The 20,301-nt window shown below is 38.1% G+C and overlaps 1 protein-coding gene across 7 annotated transcripts in view; it reads right to left on the bottom strand.

Moving 5' to 3' along the window:
• LOC126273101 (structural maintenance of chromosomes protein 6) overlaps nt 1-20,301 on the bottom strand; it is a 262,264-nt gene that overhangs the window by 151,304 nt on the left and 90,659 nt on the right. For all 7 annotated transcript variants that reach the window (XM_049976533.1, XM_049976532.1, XM_049976526.1 and 4 more), the window contains 3 exons: nt 11,879-12,074; nt 2,044-2,205; nt 1,233-1,477 (listed from right to left, as the gene is read on the bottom strand). In XM_049976533.1, the coding sequence (XP_049832490.1) occupies nt 1,233-1,477; nt 2,044-2,205; nt 11,879-12,074 (603 nt within the window). The remainder of the gene's footprint in view (nt 1-1,232; nt 1,478-2,043; nt 2,206-11,878; nt 12,075-20,301) is intronic.

The following is a 20,301-nucleotide window of genomic DNA, read 5'->3' as shown; positions in this document are numbered from 1 at the left end:
GTGCAGAACACATGCAATACAACCTTCTGACATGTAGCCAACGTTACCTGCCCCTGCCAATTAGAGCATTGAGGAGCAGACACGGGCATGGTTGCCCCATGGGACAGCATTGGAACAGTCTGTTCTAGATGTTACAACAATCAACAATACACCAATCAGAAAACTATTCGATTTTGAGGATTAAAAGGTTTTGAAAGAAGTTTTCAAGAAAACACAAGTAGAACAATTATTTTGTTACAGATGTTTCCATGTTCCAAAATTTAATTTCACTTTTTGCTAATGCATTCTCCTATAGTTAAGTCGGTGAAGGACGATTCCTGGCAGCTCACAGTGCTGTTGCTAGCTTTCAACTGTGAAGCACTAATCTCTGCAGGTGAAAACAGCAGCCATCTACAGAGCTGCGATAACATTGAACCGTTGCCATAAAGACATTTATAAAATCATGTTACTTTATTGGTTCAGGTAGGCCCATTAAGCAGCCGCAGCCAACCCAATATAACTGTCACGGATCAACTCACACTGACTTCACTATAGCTAATTCTTTACCAAACTCACCATCAGAGATTACCAAGTAAAAAAACATCATCAGTACCAGAGATCCTGATCATGGATTTTAATAAACAATTATTACCTATTTACTATTTTTTTAAAAATCCTGTATACAGTTAAAATTGAAAATAATTTTAAGCTTGGACTGTTCATAAACATGATCATATGAGTTACATGACAGTTATGTGCAGGCAAAACTGGCTATGTGAATATCTATTCTTAATTTTGCTGACAAAAGCTTGTGTTAGCTTTATCATAAATGCAGCAAAAACTCATCACTATGTTATGATTCGAGTACAATCAGGTCATCCTAAAGCTCCTCATGAAAAATTTATTTCAACGCATATTTTCATTCCACAGGTGCACTGGCACAGTACATCTGGTTAAGTGGGTGTTCTTGTAACAAAGGTATCTGTTGTTATTAAAAAAACACAGAGATCATACACAGTCTCACATCATTGCATCTCTAATACAATTTGCCATGTGCTAAACCTTTTTTCTTAATTCATACTTCATAAATATATTTCGTTGTTTCTACGAAAACCATTATAGGTATATCACAACAAATAAGCACTCATTATTGCCATCTGTTTATTGAAATATATTTAAAGACAACACCAACACATGCACAAACACGTGTGTGCCCATGTGCACACACCAACCTACTACTCATCATCACTAACCTTCCTTTTCTGCTGATAGATGCGTTTGGCTTCTTCAAGGCTCTTTATTGTGTTCTGATATGTATCTTCTATAGCTTGTAGTTGTGTTGCCTTTTTGAAAAGTTTGTATTTCTCTGCAGGATCACTGTTGCTCAGAAATGTGCGTGCTGTATCCTGATTCAACACCGATATGGGATTGTTAACCTGAATATTTAGATGACTGACAATACGATCCAATTCCTCCTTTTTTGATGACTTGACTTCCCCTAAACAATCAAACAATCTTAAAAACAAGACCCATTTACAGAGGCGGAGTACATAAATTATCTTAAAATTATGCTATAGAGATCTAGTTATGAATATGGGAGGTGAAAGTAACTGTAAGCCAATTAATTTTTAAATAACAGAAGAAAGGAACATCATAAATAACATTATATATGGACAGTCAATCATGGAGAAATATGAAGTTCCTTAAAAACTAACAATAGCTTCATAGAAGATAAAATGGAAGGACTGCATAGAGAATCATCTATGGAGAAAATAGTCTGACAGCTTGATGAAGAGTAAAAAACTTCAGTGCTGAACAATTCAGACATGCACACACTACTTGTATTTCTTTTCCATGTCTCCTATACACACTGCAGTTTCCTCAAGATTCATTACTTTATGAAGACCCACAATTTTTGAAAATGTGATGTGCAATTAAAGTAACAAACCATCAAAATGATGACTTTGTGTCATTGAAAAGTAACTGATTTCATTTCACTCAACATGAGATCAGATTTTACCATATAAAACACTGTAAAATGCAGAACAATCTTAATCTACTAACCTCTCGCTGATCGTATTCTGTAGGTTGACTGTCCTGATACCGCACTTAATGTTCTACATATAATTATCATATTGCCATATTCTTCAGGTTTATATGCACGTACACCTTTGTTGTTAATAGTTATTTCAACCGATGCAGTAGTTGCTCCTTTTCTAACAAAGTCTGTAAAAAATAAAAGCAAACTTTCTTACATGATTGCAGGAAGGAAACCATAAAAATTTTTACGGCAAATACAATATGATGAACAGGCTGAGAAGTCATTCATTAAAAAACTACACATATTGCAAGCAACTTTCTTCTCTCCCCACTACACCTTGTCTTTTTTCTGTTTCTCCCTTTTTGTTATTGAACTATGACAAACACAACCACCAGAGCTAAGATTCTCAGCTGAACGTGTTGTTTTGATTTTATATACGGGTGATGTGAAGGAGTGGTAGTTCATTGGGATTCACGTTAAGGATGTCAATATTTGCTACTCACCACATAACGGAGATGCTGAGTCGCTGAAAAGCACAACAAAAAGACTGTTGGAAAGTTAGCTGCTGGACAACGAGGCCTTTGTCAAAAGTAGACAACACACACACACACACACACACACACACACACACACACACACACACACACACACATGCACACATTCGTGCAAATGCAACTCTCACACACATGACCACAGTCTCTGGCAGCTGAAGCCAGACTCAACACCTAACTTTCTGACAGTATTTTTATTGTGCCTTTCTGCAGCTCAGCATCTCTGCTGTATAGTGAGTAGTAACTATCCTTTTCATTTTATTGTTACATTCCATCCTGGATTTTTCGTTGATGGATTCAATATTTGTAATATTTTATGCAATTTACGTAATTTTTCACAGCATACAGAGTCTTGTACTCATTTAACCATTGCTGTATCCTTCCAGTTACAAGGTTCAGGTACAAGGATGACATGTGTACATGTTGGAGGATTTTAATGTTTGACTTTTGCCAAAGCACAGTTGTCTGCAGTACACAACTTGATAATGGCCGTAAGGCCAAAATTGCAATTCTTCTTCTTCTTCCTGGCTTCTAAGGGACTCGAAACTTCTGTGTCAATCTCACAAGCTGCCTCCAAAAGCTTCCATCTTGTGCTACTTCCTGCTAATTACTCACACCAATTCTGTTAAATCTGTTAAATATTGTTTTAATTCATTTACCCAAGCACTCCTGGTTCTCCCTCTTGGTCTTTTACTATGAAATGACTTCTCCAGGAATATTCTTGAAATCACTTGATTCTCTTAATTCTCATCAGATAGCCTACCCATATATGGCATACAGCAAACCAGTGCTTAACAGTATTGGTTAAAAACGATCTTGACTGAAATTTTATTTTTTTTTTTATTTTTCAACTACATGTTTCGCCTTATTTAGGCATCTTCAGGTTGATCTTACTTTGGTATTTCTTACAACGATCCTTTAGAGACTGTAGCCAAAGGGCATCGTCAAATACATCAGACCAACATCGCCTTTGTTAAAGTCAGTAAAAACTTTCCTAGGTGGACACGAGTGACTCCAAGACCTGCATAACGTGTTCCCGTTCACAGGATTCTCATTGTACTTGTTTAACTAGACTGTTTTCTGATCCCATTTCCACTCCTCAGAATGATTGTACATCTATTATTGCCTTTCTATGTCTGTTATCTATGAGCACATGACCAACTTGATTTACTGTTTCCTTATTATTTGAATTCCATGTTTCTTTATGTAACATGTCCTTACTTTTCTGATGTAAATTATCATTTGAACAGAACGTTTGACAACATTCTGTTTTCCAAAATTTGCATTAAAATCCCCCATTACTTTTCCACTAACATCCACTGTTACTATCTTGATATTGTGTTTTGGTATTTTGTTCCATAAGTCTGATAGGTTTTCAAAGAAACTGAAATTGTGAAAATGAAAACTCTCTAGTCAATGGTGAATATAATGTCTTTTAAATAATTCTACACGACTGTAAACCCCACCCATGAGAAGTTAATCACTTCTGGATCCAGAATGTGAGGTACTAAGTTGTTTCTACTTAAATGTGAGAGTACTTTGGAGTACATAACTTTTTCAAATATTCTGGAAAAAGGCATTAGTAAGAAGACTGGTCAATAATTATTTAAAACTTTCTTGTCATATTTATGATAAAGAGCAAAGAAGTTTAACAACTGCATATTTTAATCTGTCAGGGAAAATTCCCTGGATGACAGATACCACTCATATATCACTAAGGATATTACATCACCTTTTCAGAATTCTGTTCCAAATTCCATCGATATCACATGACCTTTCATTTTTCATAATTTTTATAATTCCATTAATTTCAGTGAAAGCTGTCGTTCGCTACTTGTATTTGCTTCGTTTTTTGGGATGAAATTTGTAACACACTCATTTGCTCCTTCACCTGAACCATTTAATACTATTTTTGCTGCTACACTTATAAAGTGATTGTTAAAATTGCTTACAACCTAAGAATCATCAGTCAGAGCACTGTCATTTAGTGTAATTGTTAACATTGTCACTTAGTTTAACTGATATAGTGTCTTGCGCATTGACTGGATGCTCAGTCTTCTGTTTTACTACACCCTCTACTGTTCTAATCTTATTCTACATCTACATCTACATTTATACTCCGCAAGCCACCCAGGGGTGTGTGGCGGAGGGCACTTTACGTGCCTCTGTCTTTACCTCCCTTTCCTGTTCCAGTCGCGTATGGTTTGCGGGAAGAACGACTGTCAAAAAGCCTCGTGCGCGCTCGAATCTCTCTAATTATACATTCGTGATCTCATCAGGAGGTATAAGTAGGGGGAAGCAATATATTTGATACCACATCCAGAAACACACCCTCTCGAAACCTGGACAGCAAGCTACACCGCGATGCAGAGCACCTCTCCTGCAGACTCTGCCACTTGAGTTTGCTAAACATCTCTGTAACACTATCCCGCTTCCCAAATAACCCAGTGATGAGCAATACTCAAGTATAGGTCAAAAGAGTGTTTTGTAAGCCACCTCCTTTGTTGATGGACTACATTTTCTAAGGACTCTCCCAATGAATCTCAACCTGGCACCCGCCTTACCAACAATTAATTTAATATGATCATTCCACTTCAAATCATTCCGCACACATACTCCCAGATATTTTACGGAAGTAACTGCTATCCCATTACTTTTGTCAGTTACTCTATGTGATAATTCCACTCATGTCCAAGTATTTAAATGAGTTGGCTGATTCCAAAGGTGACTCACTGATGTAGACATAATTATTACTTGTCTGAATTTTGTGATGTGCCAATACTTTCAGGGTGTCATGAGAGGAAAGAGCGAGTTGGGTTTTCCACACTTTTGGGATTCAAGCTGGCTGGCATGGAGCAGATCATTCCATTAGAGACGCTTTGTTATGTTTGAGCACAGAATATGTTCTAATATTCTAGTTCTAATATTCTACAAACACTGAGTGTCAATGATACTGGACAGTAGTTTTGTGGATCATTTATGCTGCTCTTCATGTAGCTGATGTGATTTGTTTTTTTCTAACCATTGGGCAGTTCTTTTCTTCACAGGATCTATTGTGCGTTTTGGCCAAAAGGGGGGGGATTCAGCTGCAAATTCTGAACAAAATTTGATAGTGACTGTTAAATTTCAGTTCCTGCAGGAGAGCTTCTGTAAAGTTTGGAAGGTAGGAGACGAGGTACTGGCAGAAGTAAAGCTGTGAGTACCGGGCGCGAGTCGCGCTTCGGTAGCTCACTTGGTAGAGCACTTGCCCGCGAAAGGCAAAGGTCCCGAGTTCGAGTCTCGGTCGGGCACACAGTTTTAATCTGCCAGGAAGTTTCAGAAATAACATACATTGATGAGCCAAAACATTACAACCACTGCCCAGCTCAAAACTGAATGCCACCTTGTGGTGTTGAGAGTACATGAAACTGTAAGGAGAGTATGTACATGGAGTGAACACTAATAGCAATGATATGGGCTGCAAATGGGGAATGCAATGCCATAAAAGTCTTTGGCAAACAGCAGATGTTATGACACAGTGCCTGGGAACAAGTGCAGGAACAGCAATGCTGATCAGATGTTCTTTTACCAGTGAGCATCTACAGAAAGTGGCTGAAGGATGGTGAAACCACAATCAAATGATAACAATTAAATGATAAGGTGCTGGACATCTACACATCACAGACCGTAGGGGTCGGATGCTTCTCCACTCTGTAGAGTAGGATTATTGTGATAAGTGGTTGATCTGATGACAGAGTACAATGCTGGTTCAGAACTAAGTGTTTCAGAGTACATCATTCGGCACACATTGTGATGGCAGCCTTAAGCTACAGGGGACATTCACATGGGTTTCCACAGGACCTGTGGCAGTAATCGAAGGCAACATGACAGCTGTAGAATACAAGTACATTATTCTGGACTATCTACTCCCCTTAGTGCTTGATGTCACACCCCAATTGTGAGATATCTTCAGAAAGATAACTATCTGTGTCACAGCGATATGGGGAGCGTGACACTGAATTCACATTGAAATCTTGGCCACCAAATTCGGTTGGTGTGAACCTGAGGGAACACATCTGGGATGTTATCAGCTGCCACCTCCACACCTATATACCACCATTCCATAATTATAGACATTGTGTGACCTACTGCATAAACATTTGATGCCACAGACTGCTGGAAAGCTACCAAATTATGACGAATACATGCTATGCAGAACTGCTGCCAATCATTCCTTAGGTGAACCAACACAGTATTAAACAGGCAGTTATAACATTTTGGCACTACAGCGTGCATATACTAATTAAAAAAAAAACACACACACAAAAGAATTACCTGAATGGGGGAGAAATTGGCAGATGTGATGTACATGTAACAGACAAATAATGTGTTGTAACGAGCTAGCCCTTATGCAAGGAGTTATTCAGCTTGGCGTTGATTGATAGAGTTGTTAGATGTCCCCCTGAGGGATATCATGCCAAATTCTATCCAATCGGCATGTAAGATCAGCAAAATACCAAGCTGGTTGGAGGATCTTGCCCATAATGCTACAAACATTCTCAATTGGGCAAGACCCAGCGACGTTGCTGGTCAAGGTAGGGTTTGGCAAACACTTAGACAAGCAGCACAAACTCTCGTCAAGTGCACGCGGGCATTATTTTGCTGAAAAATCAAGAATATCATCGACATATCGCTGTGTTGTAAGGGAGCCACAAAAGACAGCCAAAGAGGTCCTGCAATGAAATGAAATGGCACCCTAGACCATCACTCTTGGTTGTAGGGCCATACCAAGGGCGACAGTCGAGTTGATATCCCACTACTGTCCAGGTTGTCTCCAAACACATCTTTTCTGGTCACTGGAGCTCATTTCACAGTGATACTAATAACTGAAGACAATTCTACTCCAGTCAAAGAGATACCACGCCAAATGGGCCCACACCACTACATACAGGCTTGCTGGTGTACAGTGGCCAATGGTCGTCAGTGCAAGGAGTGGTGTTAGCTCAGGCCTCACCCTGTGAGCCGCCTATTAATGGTCCTTGTGGTCATCAGTTGCACATCGTTCAATGGTAATGATGAATCCAGGGATCTGAGTGCCTCTCTGACAAGTGCTCAGTCCTCACGTTCTGTTGTCTCTCTATGCTGACCGCTTCCTTCTTGATGATGTGCTTAACCAGAGTTATGCAATCCTGCCAACATCATCGAACAACGCCATTGGTCCTATTCGAGTGATTCGACAATTACTTCAAATGGCTTCTTTGAGACCAATTACATGTCCTCTCTCAAATGCTGACATCTGCATATACTATTCATGCACCTGTCCTTGAGGCATAATTACTGTCGAATTGAGTAAACGGAATGAAATTTGCAGAGACTTTATGCTCTGATATCAAAATTTCCCCATTATCCTTGTCAGCTGTGTGGTGAAATTGTGCTGCAGTGTCACACATTCTCCCGTCGGCCGCCAAAGTTTACAATTTTGCGTTTTCCATCAACACTTGTATTAATATCAATTTGTGACCAATTAACCTATTTTTCTGTTTTAACAGTTTATTTCCAAAATAATTTACATTATCTAAGAACAAAGTAAGAAACTGTAATGTGCTTTACATCTGGATATACAGGTTTTGAAAGAAGAAAAAAAAGTAATTTAATTCTAGCAACTGAATGGGAAGTCAATAATGAAAACTAACACGTCTGGCAAGAGTGTGTCCTCTTCAGCCTCTCCCCTACCTTATTTCTATTGGTGATAGAAATACGAGATCTCACTATTGATCAGAGAAAAGACATATAGTGAGCCCAGAAACATTATCTAGGGGATTTAACCTCTGGTGGTGATGTCTCCCTGATCTCACAAAATTTTGCAAAGGGAATCTGGGGCAGTGAAAAATATGATGAAAACTGACTGGACTTAGGAACTGACAGCCAAAATCTTGTCTCAACATTGTTGGAAACATAGTGTAAAACGTAAACTCCTTCATTCATCTGGCAACTAGTAGAAAAACAGCTAGTAAAGAAAATATTAAAACATACGTGTAGAATGCTAGTGATGTATTTATTCAACTTTACCACAATATGTAAAATAATAGTTTCCTAAGGCAGTCAGAACATTAAAGAGAAATGTGAGATATGTCCTTTAACATCACCAACACAAAATCTACTAAGTGCAAACTGCTGTCTTTGGCAAACAATTAAAACTAGTAATCACAGACCAGTTGGTCTAAAAAAATAAAATAAAATAAAATAAAATAAAAAAAGTATTTTTACAATTACTGTTCTCAGCACATAAATACAATAATGCAGATGGCACTGCTGAGGGTTGAGGCATAGTGGTATGGAAATATACCACTAAACAGGCAATAAAAGAGGAAGGAAAAACTGATCTACATCCCTCAATATAAAACAAACATGTTATTTCTTCACTTATGTACTCGTGAACCCATACTAATTCTCATTTTATTATTATCAACAGCCCTTAAAATAATGAAATTATTTCACTGGAAAAATCTGTAGCTACCCAAGCATTGTGATAGATAAGCAAGTTTGGCATGTTAACCTTGCGGCAAAAAAATCTTGCACATTGTGGTAGATAAGCAAGTTTTGTCCATTAACTATAGGCAAAATAGCCTATGCTTTGCATGCTATCATTTGCCAAACACTGGTTTCGGTATCTCAAGCCGTTTATGAGATATGAGGTATGTTATGAACACTTCATTTTTACTTCATTGTTTGCGCATGCGAGAGGAATTCATTTTCTTGAGATTGAAGATAGATATAGATCTCACCTCAAGTTGAAATAAAATCTCAATATGCAACAATGTATGACCTAACACGCACCAAACGCAAACACACACTGACCCCTATTTTTCATTGCAAACTAATCAAATTTCATAGCAATAGCCTACTTAAGGTCAAAATACCTCAATAACAATGACAATTAACAAAATGATAACTTCATCATGTAGTAGATGAACAAAGCTACGAGATGTAAGTGAATAATTTTTTTTTAGCAAATAGTTTCTTTAAACTTATTTGAGAAAGATTGCATAGCAACCAGCTGGCACAGTCTCTGTTTCCACAGTGTAGTAAATTGGCCACTGGCTGTGCCCAAGTGGGCTAAGAATGTTTTATTCATAACAAGACGGTGTGCAACGATCATTAGTGGAGGCAGCTGCCTCTTCGGAATGAAAGGGGTGGACTAGCTCAGAGCTGAGAGTATGAACAGGGGCCAAGATATCTTGCGTGTGCTCTACCAGGGAACAGAGTGCCCCTGAGATTTGGGATATGCTAAAAAATAAAGAAAAATAGATGACAGTGAGCTGTAGATGTGTATTCTCCAAAGAGAGATGCAAGTTCAAAGACTGAGGTGTGTGTGTGTGTGTGTGTGTGTGTGTGTGTGTGTGTGTGTGTGTGTGTGTGTGTGTCAGCGCTGCACAATGCTTCATCTGAATGGTAAATGGCTGTACTCTCTCACACTATTATTTGTACTCACATCTGGACTCTCCAAAGCAGTCCTATTACATTAGGACTTAGTGCTAACATCCAGCACTACTGCTTTGCTCTGTTTCCAGATACTTCAAACAGTACCGATGCCATTCTGATCAGCTTTTCCTCACTTATGGTACTAATACCACACCAATTTCTTTCTAATCCTCTATCCTACCTTCAACTACTTAAGATAAAACTTCAATGGGATTCTAAACATCTAGAGGATTTTCATTAATGTATGAAGATAATGGAATGTAGTCAAACTAAGTCAGGTGATGCTGAGGGAATTAGAGTAGGAAATGAGACACTTAAAGTAGTAAAGGAGTTTTGTTATTTGGTGAGCAAAATAACTGATGATGGTTGAAGTAGAGAGGATATACAATGTAGACTGGCAATGGGAAGGAAAGCGTTTCTTAAGAAGAGAAATTTGTTAACATATCGAGTATTGATTTAAGTGTCAGGAAGTCGTTTCTGAAAGTATTTGTATGGAGTGTAGCCATGTATGGAAGTGAAATGTGGACGATAAATAGTTTGGACAAGAAGAGAATAGAAGCTTTCGAAATGTGGTGCTACAGAAGAATGCTGGAGATTAGATGGGTAGATCACATAACTAATGAGGAGGTATTGAATAGAATTGGGGTGAAGAGGAGCTTGTGGCACAACTTGACTAAAAGAAGGGATCGGTTGGTAGGACATGTTCTGAGACATCGAGGGATCACCAAATTAGTATTGGAGGGCAGTGTGGAGGGTAAAAATCATAGAGGGAGACCAACAGATGAATACACTAAGCAGATTCAGAAGGATGTAGGTTGCAGTAGGTACTGGGAGATGAAGAAGCTTGCACAGGATAAAGTAGCATGGAGAGCTGCATCAAACCAGTCTCAGGACTGAAGTCCATATAACAACAGAAAATTTTTCATTAAGACAGAAATCTCAACAACAAATGTTATTTCCATTTGTGGAGATGCCGACTTGCAGATAGGCACATCAAAAAGACTGTGACAAAATAATCTTTCGGCCAACAAGGCCTTTGTTAAAAATAGACAACAGACACATGCGCACGCAGATGCATGTGCGCACACGCGTGCATGCGCACGCACACATGCGTGCACACACACACACACACACACACACACACACAGGCACACACACACACACACACACAAACACACACATACAGGCACACACACACACACACACACAAACACACACATACAGGCACACACACACACACACACACACACACACACACAGGCACACACACACACACACACACAAACACACACATACAGGCACACACACACACACACACACACACACACACACACACACACACACACACACGTGCAAATGCAACACTCACACACATGACCACAGTCTGTGGCAGCTGAAGCTGTGGTCGTGTGTGTGAGTTGCGTGTAGCTGTGTGTGTGTGTGTGTGTGTGTGTGTGTGTGTGTGTGTGTGTGTGTCATTGTCTATTTTTGACAAAGTCCTTGTTGGCTGAAAGCTTATTTTGTGACAATATCTTTGTTGTGCCTGTCTGCAACTCAGCATCTACGCTATATGGTGAGTAGCAACTATCCTTTTCATAATATTATCAGTGTGGCTAGGTATTCAAATCAGATGTTGTAATCACCATTCTGTAGCTATTAAGCGAGCTCTTCAGAGTGGCAAAAGTTTTATTACCTCATTTTGTTCCCTTCACATGGTTTGGAAGTGCAAAGCCACATTACAATTTTACTATTAAATTCTACAATGCCACTAAATGCAAATTATTCTACAAAAATCACACTTACAACAGTTCATGAAGCACCAACATGTGCCGAAAGAGGACTTTACCTTTGACTGATGAAGCTCTGTTTGTAGCACTGGCACTGCCACCAAGAGCAAGGATGACGCCAGTCAAGATTGCACTTTTTCCACTCCCATTTCTTCCAACAATGAAATTTATTCTTGGGTTCAAATCAACTTCTAAATTGGCATGACACATGAAATTCTTTAGGTGAATTTTTGCAATCGTTCCTGGTACCTCTAACTGCAATGAAATGCAAACATCAAATATCACTACTAATTTTGGGCATATAAAAGGCTATATCATATTTACATGAGCAACCCATTAAAGCAATACAAAACTGCTTGAATAGCTACCATATTTAACATGTAAGGTCTAGCTAAAACTAACAAAATAAATTAATTGATAAATAAAGAGTTAACTTTGTTTGATAAATTTGATAACAAAAATATTGTGCAGAGCTTGGTAATTGAGTGAATTACAGACATGAAACAGGCAGAAAAAGATTCATCTAGAACAGAGAAAAGTAAGGAATAGTGGTGCTCTGTAAAAAAAGAATAAAATGAGAAACAAAGAATAATAAATCATAAGCTGCAAAGTTATATAAGTGAAAAACTAAATACATGAAAGAGAAAATTTACGATTTAGGAAAACATCAATTCATATCAAGGTCTCTTTCTCCCATTACAATTACAGAATTTTTGACAGAACAACCTCTTATATATTAAAAACAAAGATTCCAAGACTTACCAAGCGGGAAAGTGCCGGTAGATAGGCACAATGAATAAAACACACAAACACACACACACAGAATTTCGAGCTTTCGCAACCAGGATATGTATGGATGGATATGCACGCGCGCCTGCGCGCGCGCGCGTGTGTGTGTGTGTGTGTGTGTGTGTGTGTGTGTGTGTGTGTGTGTGTGTGCGCGCGCTAGTATATACCTATCCTTTTTTCCCCCTAAGCTAAGTCTTTCTGCTCCCGGGATTGGAATGACTCCTTACCCTCTCCCTTAAAACCCACATCCTTTCATCTTTCCTTTTCCTTCCCTCTTTCCTGACGAAGCAGCCGCCAGTTGTGAAAGCTCGAAATTCTGTGTGTGTGTTTGTGTGTTTTATTCATTGTGCCTATCTACCGGCGCTTTCCCGCTTGGTAAGTCTTGGAATCTTTGTTTTTATAATGATAACTGCTCAATAACTCAATTTGAACTTTTTACTTGGGAGGATAATTATTCTTTCTGTTATTATTATTTTAAAATGTGTAACCTATCAAAGAACTAAAGTAAGTATGAAAAATAAATTTTGAAGCCATGGCGGAAATTTAGTAAATAGAGACTAACTGCCTTATTGTGTTGTAATGAAAGTGCAACAGAAAAATTGATGCCATTAATAACTGGAATGGTGAAGTATCCACAAAGCTTTAAAAATGTACAGGCATTTCCATGTGAATGTAAGTCTACTGAGAAAGCATAGATAACAGCAATCAAATTCAAACAATTCTTGGATGCCTAGGATGCAAGGTTGGATGTTAGAAATAGGAAAAACATCATGTTTACTGAGCAGTGTGCAGCATATTGTTTATTGATCAGTGTGCAGAATATCCCCAAGATACAGCCAATCTTTGTAACATAAACATTGTGTTTTCTTCTCCCAACTGTACAAATCACATTCAGCCACTCAACAAAGATGTTAAAAAAATGGCTGAAACAAAAATATAGGAAAATTCTTATACAGAAAAGACTTTCTTGCCTCATACTACATTGAGAATGGTGACAATCTTAGATAGTATGTATTTTGTAAGAAATACCTGAGATTCCATGCAAGAAAGCACTGCTTCAAGAAGGCTAGCTTTGATGCTTACGCTTTAAGTGACAAAGGTGTGGCTGTCTGTCAGTCCATGATAACTGATAAAGTCTAGCAGGAAAATATGGCAGAGAAACAAGAAGAAAGTGAAGGGAAGGATGAACCACAACCTTTGCCGTTTCCTACAACATGAAAATCTACTGAACTAATGGACACAGTTAAGCAATGTGTGATGAGTTTTGAAGTCAACAAACATGTGATGAATATATTAACTAAGAAGTATGAACAATATAACAATCTGGGCAAAAGAAATAGTCAACTATTGATAACCATCACTCCACTCCATGATCCTAGTGCAGCAACAGCAATTAATTATTCCAAAATGAAAAAACGTCTCTTTTGCAAAAGACTTTATTGATAATTATGCATTTTGTATAATTGGCGCATCTTCAGATTACCTGGCAGTAATAACAAAACTGTTTTTGTTACATGAAAGTACGCGAGCCTATCTAATACTGGCGACTAGCGATATTGAGCTAGGGGTGAGACATAAAAATTATCATACTTGCCTTAAAATAGCAAGAGCCACATTAGTCAGATAAAGGGAAGCCACAATAATAAAATATTAAATCTTCAAGTTTGGACCAGGAGGGCAGCCCAGAATAACAAGATGAGTAGAGTTAACTAAAAACATTCAAATTTATATTGAGTTCAAAATCACTATAAAATTTTATTGAGGTAAGAAATAATAATAAAACAAATATAAACACTCACCAAGATGAAGAGGAAAGTGGCGGAGAGATAGGAAGATGATCACAAACATATAGTATGACATGTAAAAAGACAACGCAGTGTATCCACGTGAACACCAGAGTGAGTGGATCACTAGGTAAGTTAAGAGGGACAAGCAAGATCTAAGAAAGTGCAGAGTGGTAGCAATGTGAGAAGAGCAGTAGTACAGAAGCCTACAAATAAAAAAAAAGAGAATGGGAAATGGTTAAAGTAACTGTAAATAAAATCACAGAAAGTACACATACTGAATTTTAAATAGCCAGTGGTAATATATAACTGTAAAATGCATAAAAAGAAGGGGAAATATATGAAAATGGTATATGAATATATAATAAGAATAATATAGAGTAACAGAATTAAATGCTCTGAGTTAGAAAAACTGTTGAATAACAATGTAAAAATTTTAGAGCTGAAAGGAAATGTTGAAAGTGCAAAAAGGACGAAGGGAAGGAAGGGGGTGGAGGGGGGGGGGGGGGGGGGGGGGGGAATGGGGGAGGAAATACAGAATGGAAGAAAATAAGGAACTGGAAAAAAAGGGATGGGATGAGAGGAGGTTGAGGGAGGGGGTAAGAGGGGGGGGGGGTAAGAAAGATAAAAATAAGAATGTGTGCAAAGCAACAGTGAGTGGAGAAATTAGTATACCCAAGAAATGGGCAATTATTCAAATGCGAAAAAAGCAGGCATCACAGTGTCATAAAAATTTGATGTCTCTTAAGCTATTGGTCATTGCAACTTAAATTTTTCGAATGCTTCTGAAATTTAATTACCTCTAATATGTCCAGAATTGTTAGATTTTTAAGTTTAGGTTCACAATGTACAGTCTGAAGGGAATCCAGAGTAAGTTCACAAGTGCTGCTAGCACTAAGGTGTTCAGCAAAGTATGATTTGTTTTGTTATTATGTCCTTTTTTGTAAGCAGTTTCTCTTTAAATCTTATTTGGAACAGCACAACCAGTTTGTTCGATGTATATTCATGGGCACTGGGCACAGGTGAGTTTATACACACCTGCATTGGAGACGAACTGGTACTGAATCCAATCATGGGTGGAGAAATATTCTCTAACAAGAGGCCCTTTAAGGAGGATGGCTAGTCCGTATGATACATCACCCAGAAAAGTTAGAGTGACAAGCTGAATTCGAAAAGAATACTGTGAGGACTGATTGTGTCATTAAAATTTACTGCTTTTGACAAGATATCTTGTCCACTACTTTGGCATTATAGCCATTAGCTTCAGTGATATGTTTCAAATGAGTTAATTCACATTCTAATGAATTAGGGTGTAAAGGAATGTTACACACTTGATGAATCATTGACGAAAAATGGCTATTTTTGTGTTTAATAGGGTGAGATGATGTGTATAATAAATGATGAGATGTGTATAATAAACATATAAACAAAAAGATTGACTAGCAATGGGCTACTGCTTAGCCAACTGTTCAGCAGACATTTTCATCAACACATTACAGCAAAAATACCTCAAACGGCAATCCCCCCTGCAACAGGAAAATCATCTTTTACTGTAGGTACGTAGATGACATATTCATTGTATGAAAACCAAATTAACAGCACAAGAGTGCTTGTGGAAGGGTTCTGCAACCAACACTGTAAACTGAGCTCATGATTTCAAATCTTCATTTGATTGGGGGATACATTATGTTTGTCAGTCCTTATAGCATTCCAGAATTCAGCTATGCTACTCTCCCTTTCCTTGGTGATATACTGTATAGATAAGGCAACCTCCTCAAAGTGCATCATGTTAGAGCCACTTTCTCCACCCATGATAGGATTCAGTACCTGTTTGTCCATATTGAACAACCAACTAATAGTTTATTCTCTACCTCTATGTGTATAAGCTCATCTATAGTAAATGTCCTCGAATATGCACCGAACAAAATGGTTATACAGTCAAAATCAGATTTCAAGAGCAACTACTTACCAAAAAGTATACCACAATAAAACAGATCCTCCTTTGAAAAGCACCTCATTACTAGCAGCCATTGTGAACCTACTATTGATTCCCTCTGGATTTTACATCGGGACCTTAAATTTGAAAATCTAACAATTCTGGAACAGTTTGAGATAACTAAATTGCTTCAGATTTCTAAATATTTAAGTTGCAATGACCAACTGGTTACAACAAATCAAATTTTTATGACACAGTGAGCCTGCTTTATCCACATTTGAATAACCGCCCTATGGGTACACTAATTTCTCTGAACATTGTGGTTTCGTGTACATTCTTATTTTCAACATATTTACCTTTACCTACAGATTCATCCTCCACCTTTCTCCCACCCCATCCCATTTTTCTAATTCCTTATTTCCCCCTGCCCCCTCCTCCTTCCCCTCTCTCTTTTTTCCCAATCATCCTTTCCTTTCAGGTCTAAAATCTTTACTCTGTTAGTAGACTGTTTCTTATGCTGCCATTAGCTCTAATCTAAGAACATTTAACTCTGCTTACTTTATTATATTCTTCTTATGTATTCATATCCCTCATTTTTATATATTCCCCCTTCTTTTTTAAGTATTATGCATTTCAGTTTTACCTTTATCATTACCACTGGCTACATAAAATTCAATTTTTGTATTCTTCATGACTTTATTTGTATTAATTTCCACCATTTCCATTTCTACTTTTCTACTTTATTTATTCGTATGCATAGGCACTTCTGCTCTGCTCTGAGTGCTACCTCTCAGCACTTTCTTAGACCCCACTAGTCCTCTTAGTTCACCTAGTGACTTACTCCCTCTGGTGTTTACATGGATTACTACACTGCCTGTTCACATGTTGTATTACATGTTTCTGATCACCTTCCTATCTCTGCACTGCTTTCCACTTCAGCTTGCAGTTTCAGTTTTACCTTTATCATTACCACTGGCTGCATAAAATTCAATTTTTGTATTCTTCATGACTTTATTTGTATTAATTTCCACCATTTCCATTTCTACTTTATTTATTCGTATGCATAGGCACTTCTGCTCTGCTCTGAGTGCTACCTCTCAGCACTTTCTTAGACCCCACTAGTCCTCTTAGTTCACCTAGTGACTTACTCCCTCTGGTGTTTACATGGATTACTACACTGCCTGTTCACATGTTGTATTACATGTTTCTGATCACCTTCCTATCTCTGCACTGCTTTCCACTTCAGCTTGCTGACTGTTTACATTCATTTTATTATTATTTCTTTGCTCACACAGATTTTATCTTCATTTTGAGCTCAAAATAATTTTTAACATTTTTAATATAGCTTTAGTCATCTTGCCATTCTAGGCCGTCCTTATGGTCCAACTTGATGACTGAGTATTTCATTTCGATCTTGTGTTAATGAGGTTCCCATTATCTGACTAATACAGCTTTTATTGTTTTAAGGCAAGTATAATAATTTTTATACTTCACCATTAGCTCAATACCACAAGTTTTCGGTGCCAGATAGATTTGTGTACTTTCAAGTAACAATAAATTTCTGTTACTACTCGATATTCAGATAGTGAAGGGAGATGAAAATTTAATAGTCATGGGTGACTGGAATTCGACAGTAGGAAAAGGAAGAGAAGGAAATGTAGTAGGTGAATATGGATTGGGGCTAAGAAATGAAAGAGGAAGCCGCCTGGTAGAATTTTGCACAGAGCACAACTTAATCATAGCTAACACTTGGTTCAAGAATCATAAAAGAAAGCTGTATACATGGAAGAAGCCTGGAGATACTAAAAGATATCACATAGATTATATAATGGTAAGACAGAGATTTAGGAACCAGGTTTTAAATTGTAAGACATTTCCAGGGGCAGATGTGGACTCTGACCACAATCTATTGGTTATGACCTGTAGATTAAGACTGAAGAAACTGCAAAAAGGTGGGAACTTAAGGAGATGGGACCTGGATAAACAGAAAGAACCAGAGGTTGTACTGAGTTTCAGGGAGAGCATAAGGGAACAATTGATAGGACTGGGGGAAAGAAATACAGTAGAAGAAGAATGGGTAGCTTTGAGGGATGAAGTAGGGAAGGCAGCAGAGGATCAAGTATGTAAAAAGACGAGGGATAGTAGAAATCCTTGGGTAACAGAAGAAATATTGAATTTAATTGATGAAAGGAGAAAATATAAAAACGCAATAAATGAAGCAGGAAAAAAGGAATACAAACGTCTCAAAAATGAGATCGATAGGGAAGTGCAAAATGGCTAAGCAGGGATGGCTAGAGGACAAATGTAAGGATTAAGAGGCTTATCTCACTAGGGGTAAGATAGATACTGCCTACAGGAAAATTAAAGAGACCTTTGGAGAAAAGAGAAACACTTGTATGAATATCAAGAGCTCAGATGGAAACCCAGTTCTAAGCAAAGAAGGGAAAGCAGAAAGGTGGAAGGAGTATATAGAGGGTCTATACAAGGGCGATGTTCTTAAGGACGATGTTATAGAAATGGAAAAGAATGTAGATGAAGATGAAATGGGAGATACGATACTGCGTGAAGAGTTTGACAGAGCACTGAAAGACCTGAGTCGAAACAAGGCCCCCAGAGTAGACAACATTCCATTGGAACTACTGACGGCCTTGGGAGAGCCAGTTCTGACAAAACTCTACCATCTGGTGAGCAAGATGTATGAAACAGGCGAAATACCCTCAGACTTCAAGAAGAATATAATAATTCCAATCCCAAAGAAAGCAGGTGTTGACAGATGTGAAAATTACCGAAATATCAATTTAATAAGTCACAGCTGCAAAATACTAACACGAATTCTTTACAGACGACTGGAAAAACTAGTAGAAGCCGACCTCAGGGAAGATCAGTTTGGATTCCGTAGAAATATTGGAACACGTGAGGCAATACTGACCTTTCGACTTATCTTAGAAGAAAGATTAAGGAAAGGCAATCCTACGTTTCTAGCATTTGTAGAGTTAGAGAAAGCTTTTGACAATGTTGATTGGAATACTCTCTTTCAAATTCTAAAGGTGGCAGGGGTAAAATACAGGGAGCGAAAGGCTATTTACAATTTGTACAGAAACCAGATGGCAGTTATAAGAGTCGAGGGGCATCAAAGGGAAGCAGTGGTTGGGAAGGGAGTGAGACAGGGTTGTAGCCTCTCACCGATGTTATTCAATCTGTATATTGAGCAAGCAGTAAAGGAAACAAAAGAAAAGTTCGGAGTAGGTATTAAAATTCATGGAGAAGAAATAAAAACTTTGTGGTTCGCCAATGACATTGTAATTCTGTCAGAGACAGCAAAGGACTTGAAAGAGCAGTTGAAGGGAATGGATAGTGTCTTGAAAGGAGGATATAAAATGAACATCAACAAAAGCAAAACGAGGATAATGGAATGTAGTCAAATTAAATTGGGTGATGTTGACGGTATTAGATTAGGAAATGAGACATTTAAAGTAGTAAAGGAGTTTGGCTATTTGGAGAGCAAAATAACTGATGATGGTCGAAGTAGAGAGGATATAAAATGTAGACTGGCAATGGCAAGGAAAGCGTTTCTGAAGAAGAGAAATTTGTTAACATTGAGTATAGATTTAAGTGTCAGGAAGTCTTTTCTGAAAGTATTTGTATGGAGTGTAGCCATGTATGGAAGTGAAACATGGACGATAAATAGTGGGGACAAGAAGAGAATAGAAGCTTTCGAAATGTGGTGCTACAGAAGAATGCTGAAGATTAGATGGGTAGATCACGTAACTAATGAGGAGGTATTGAATAGGATTGGGGAGAAGAGAAGTTTGTGGCACAACTTGACCAGAAGAAGGGATCGGTTGGTAGGACATGTTCTGAGGCATCAAGGGATCACCAATTTAGTATTGGAGGGCAGCGTGGAGGGTAAAAATCGTAGAGGGAGACCAAGAGATGAATACACCAAGCAGATTCAGAAGGATGTAGGTTGCAG

Source organism: Schistocerca gregaria, chromosome 5 (genome assembly GCF_023897955.1).
Source record: "Schistocerca gregaria isolate iqSchGreg1 chromosome 5, iqSchGreg1.2, whole genome shotgun sequence".
In the NCBI taxonomy this organism is placed as follows: domain Eukaryota; kingdom Metazoa; phylum Arthropoda; class Insecta; order Orthoptera; family Acrididae; genus Schistocerca; species Schistocerca gregaria.
This window is presented reverse-complemented; position numbering and strand designations above follow the sequence as displayed.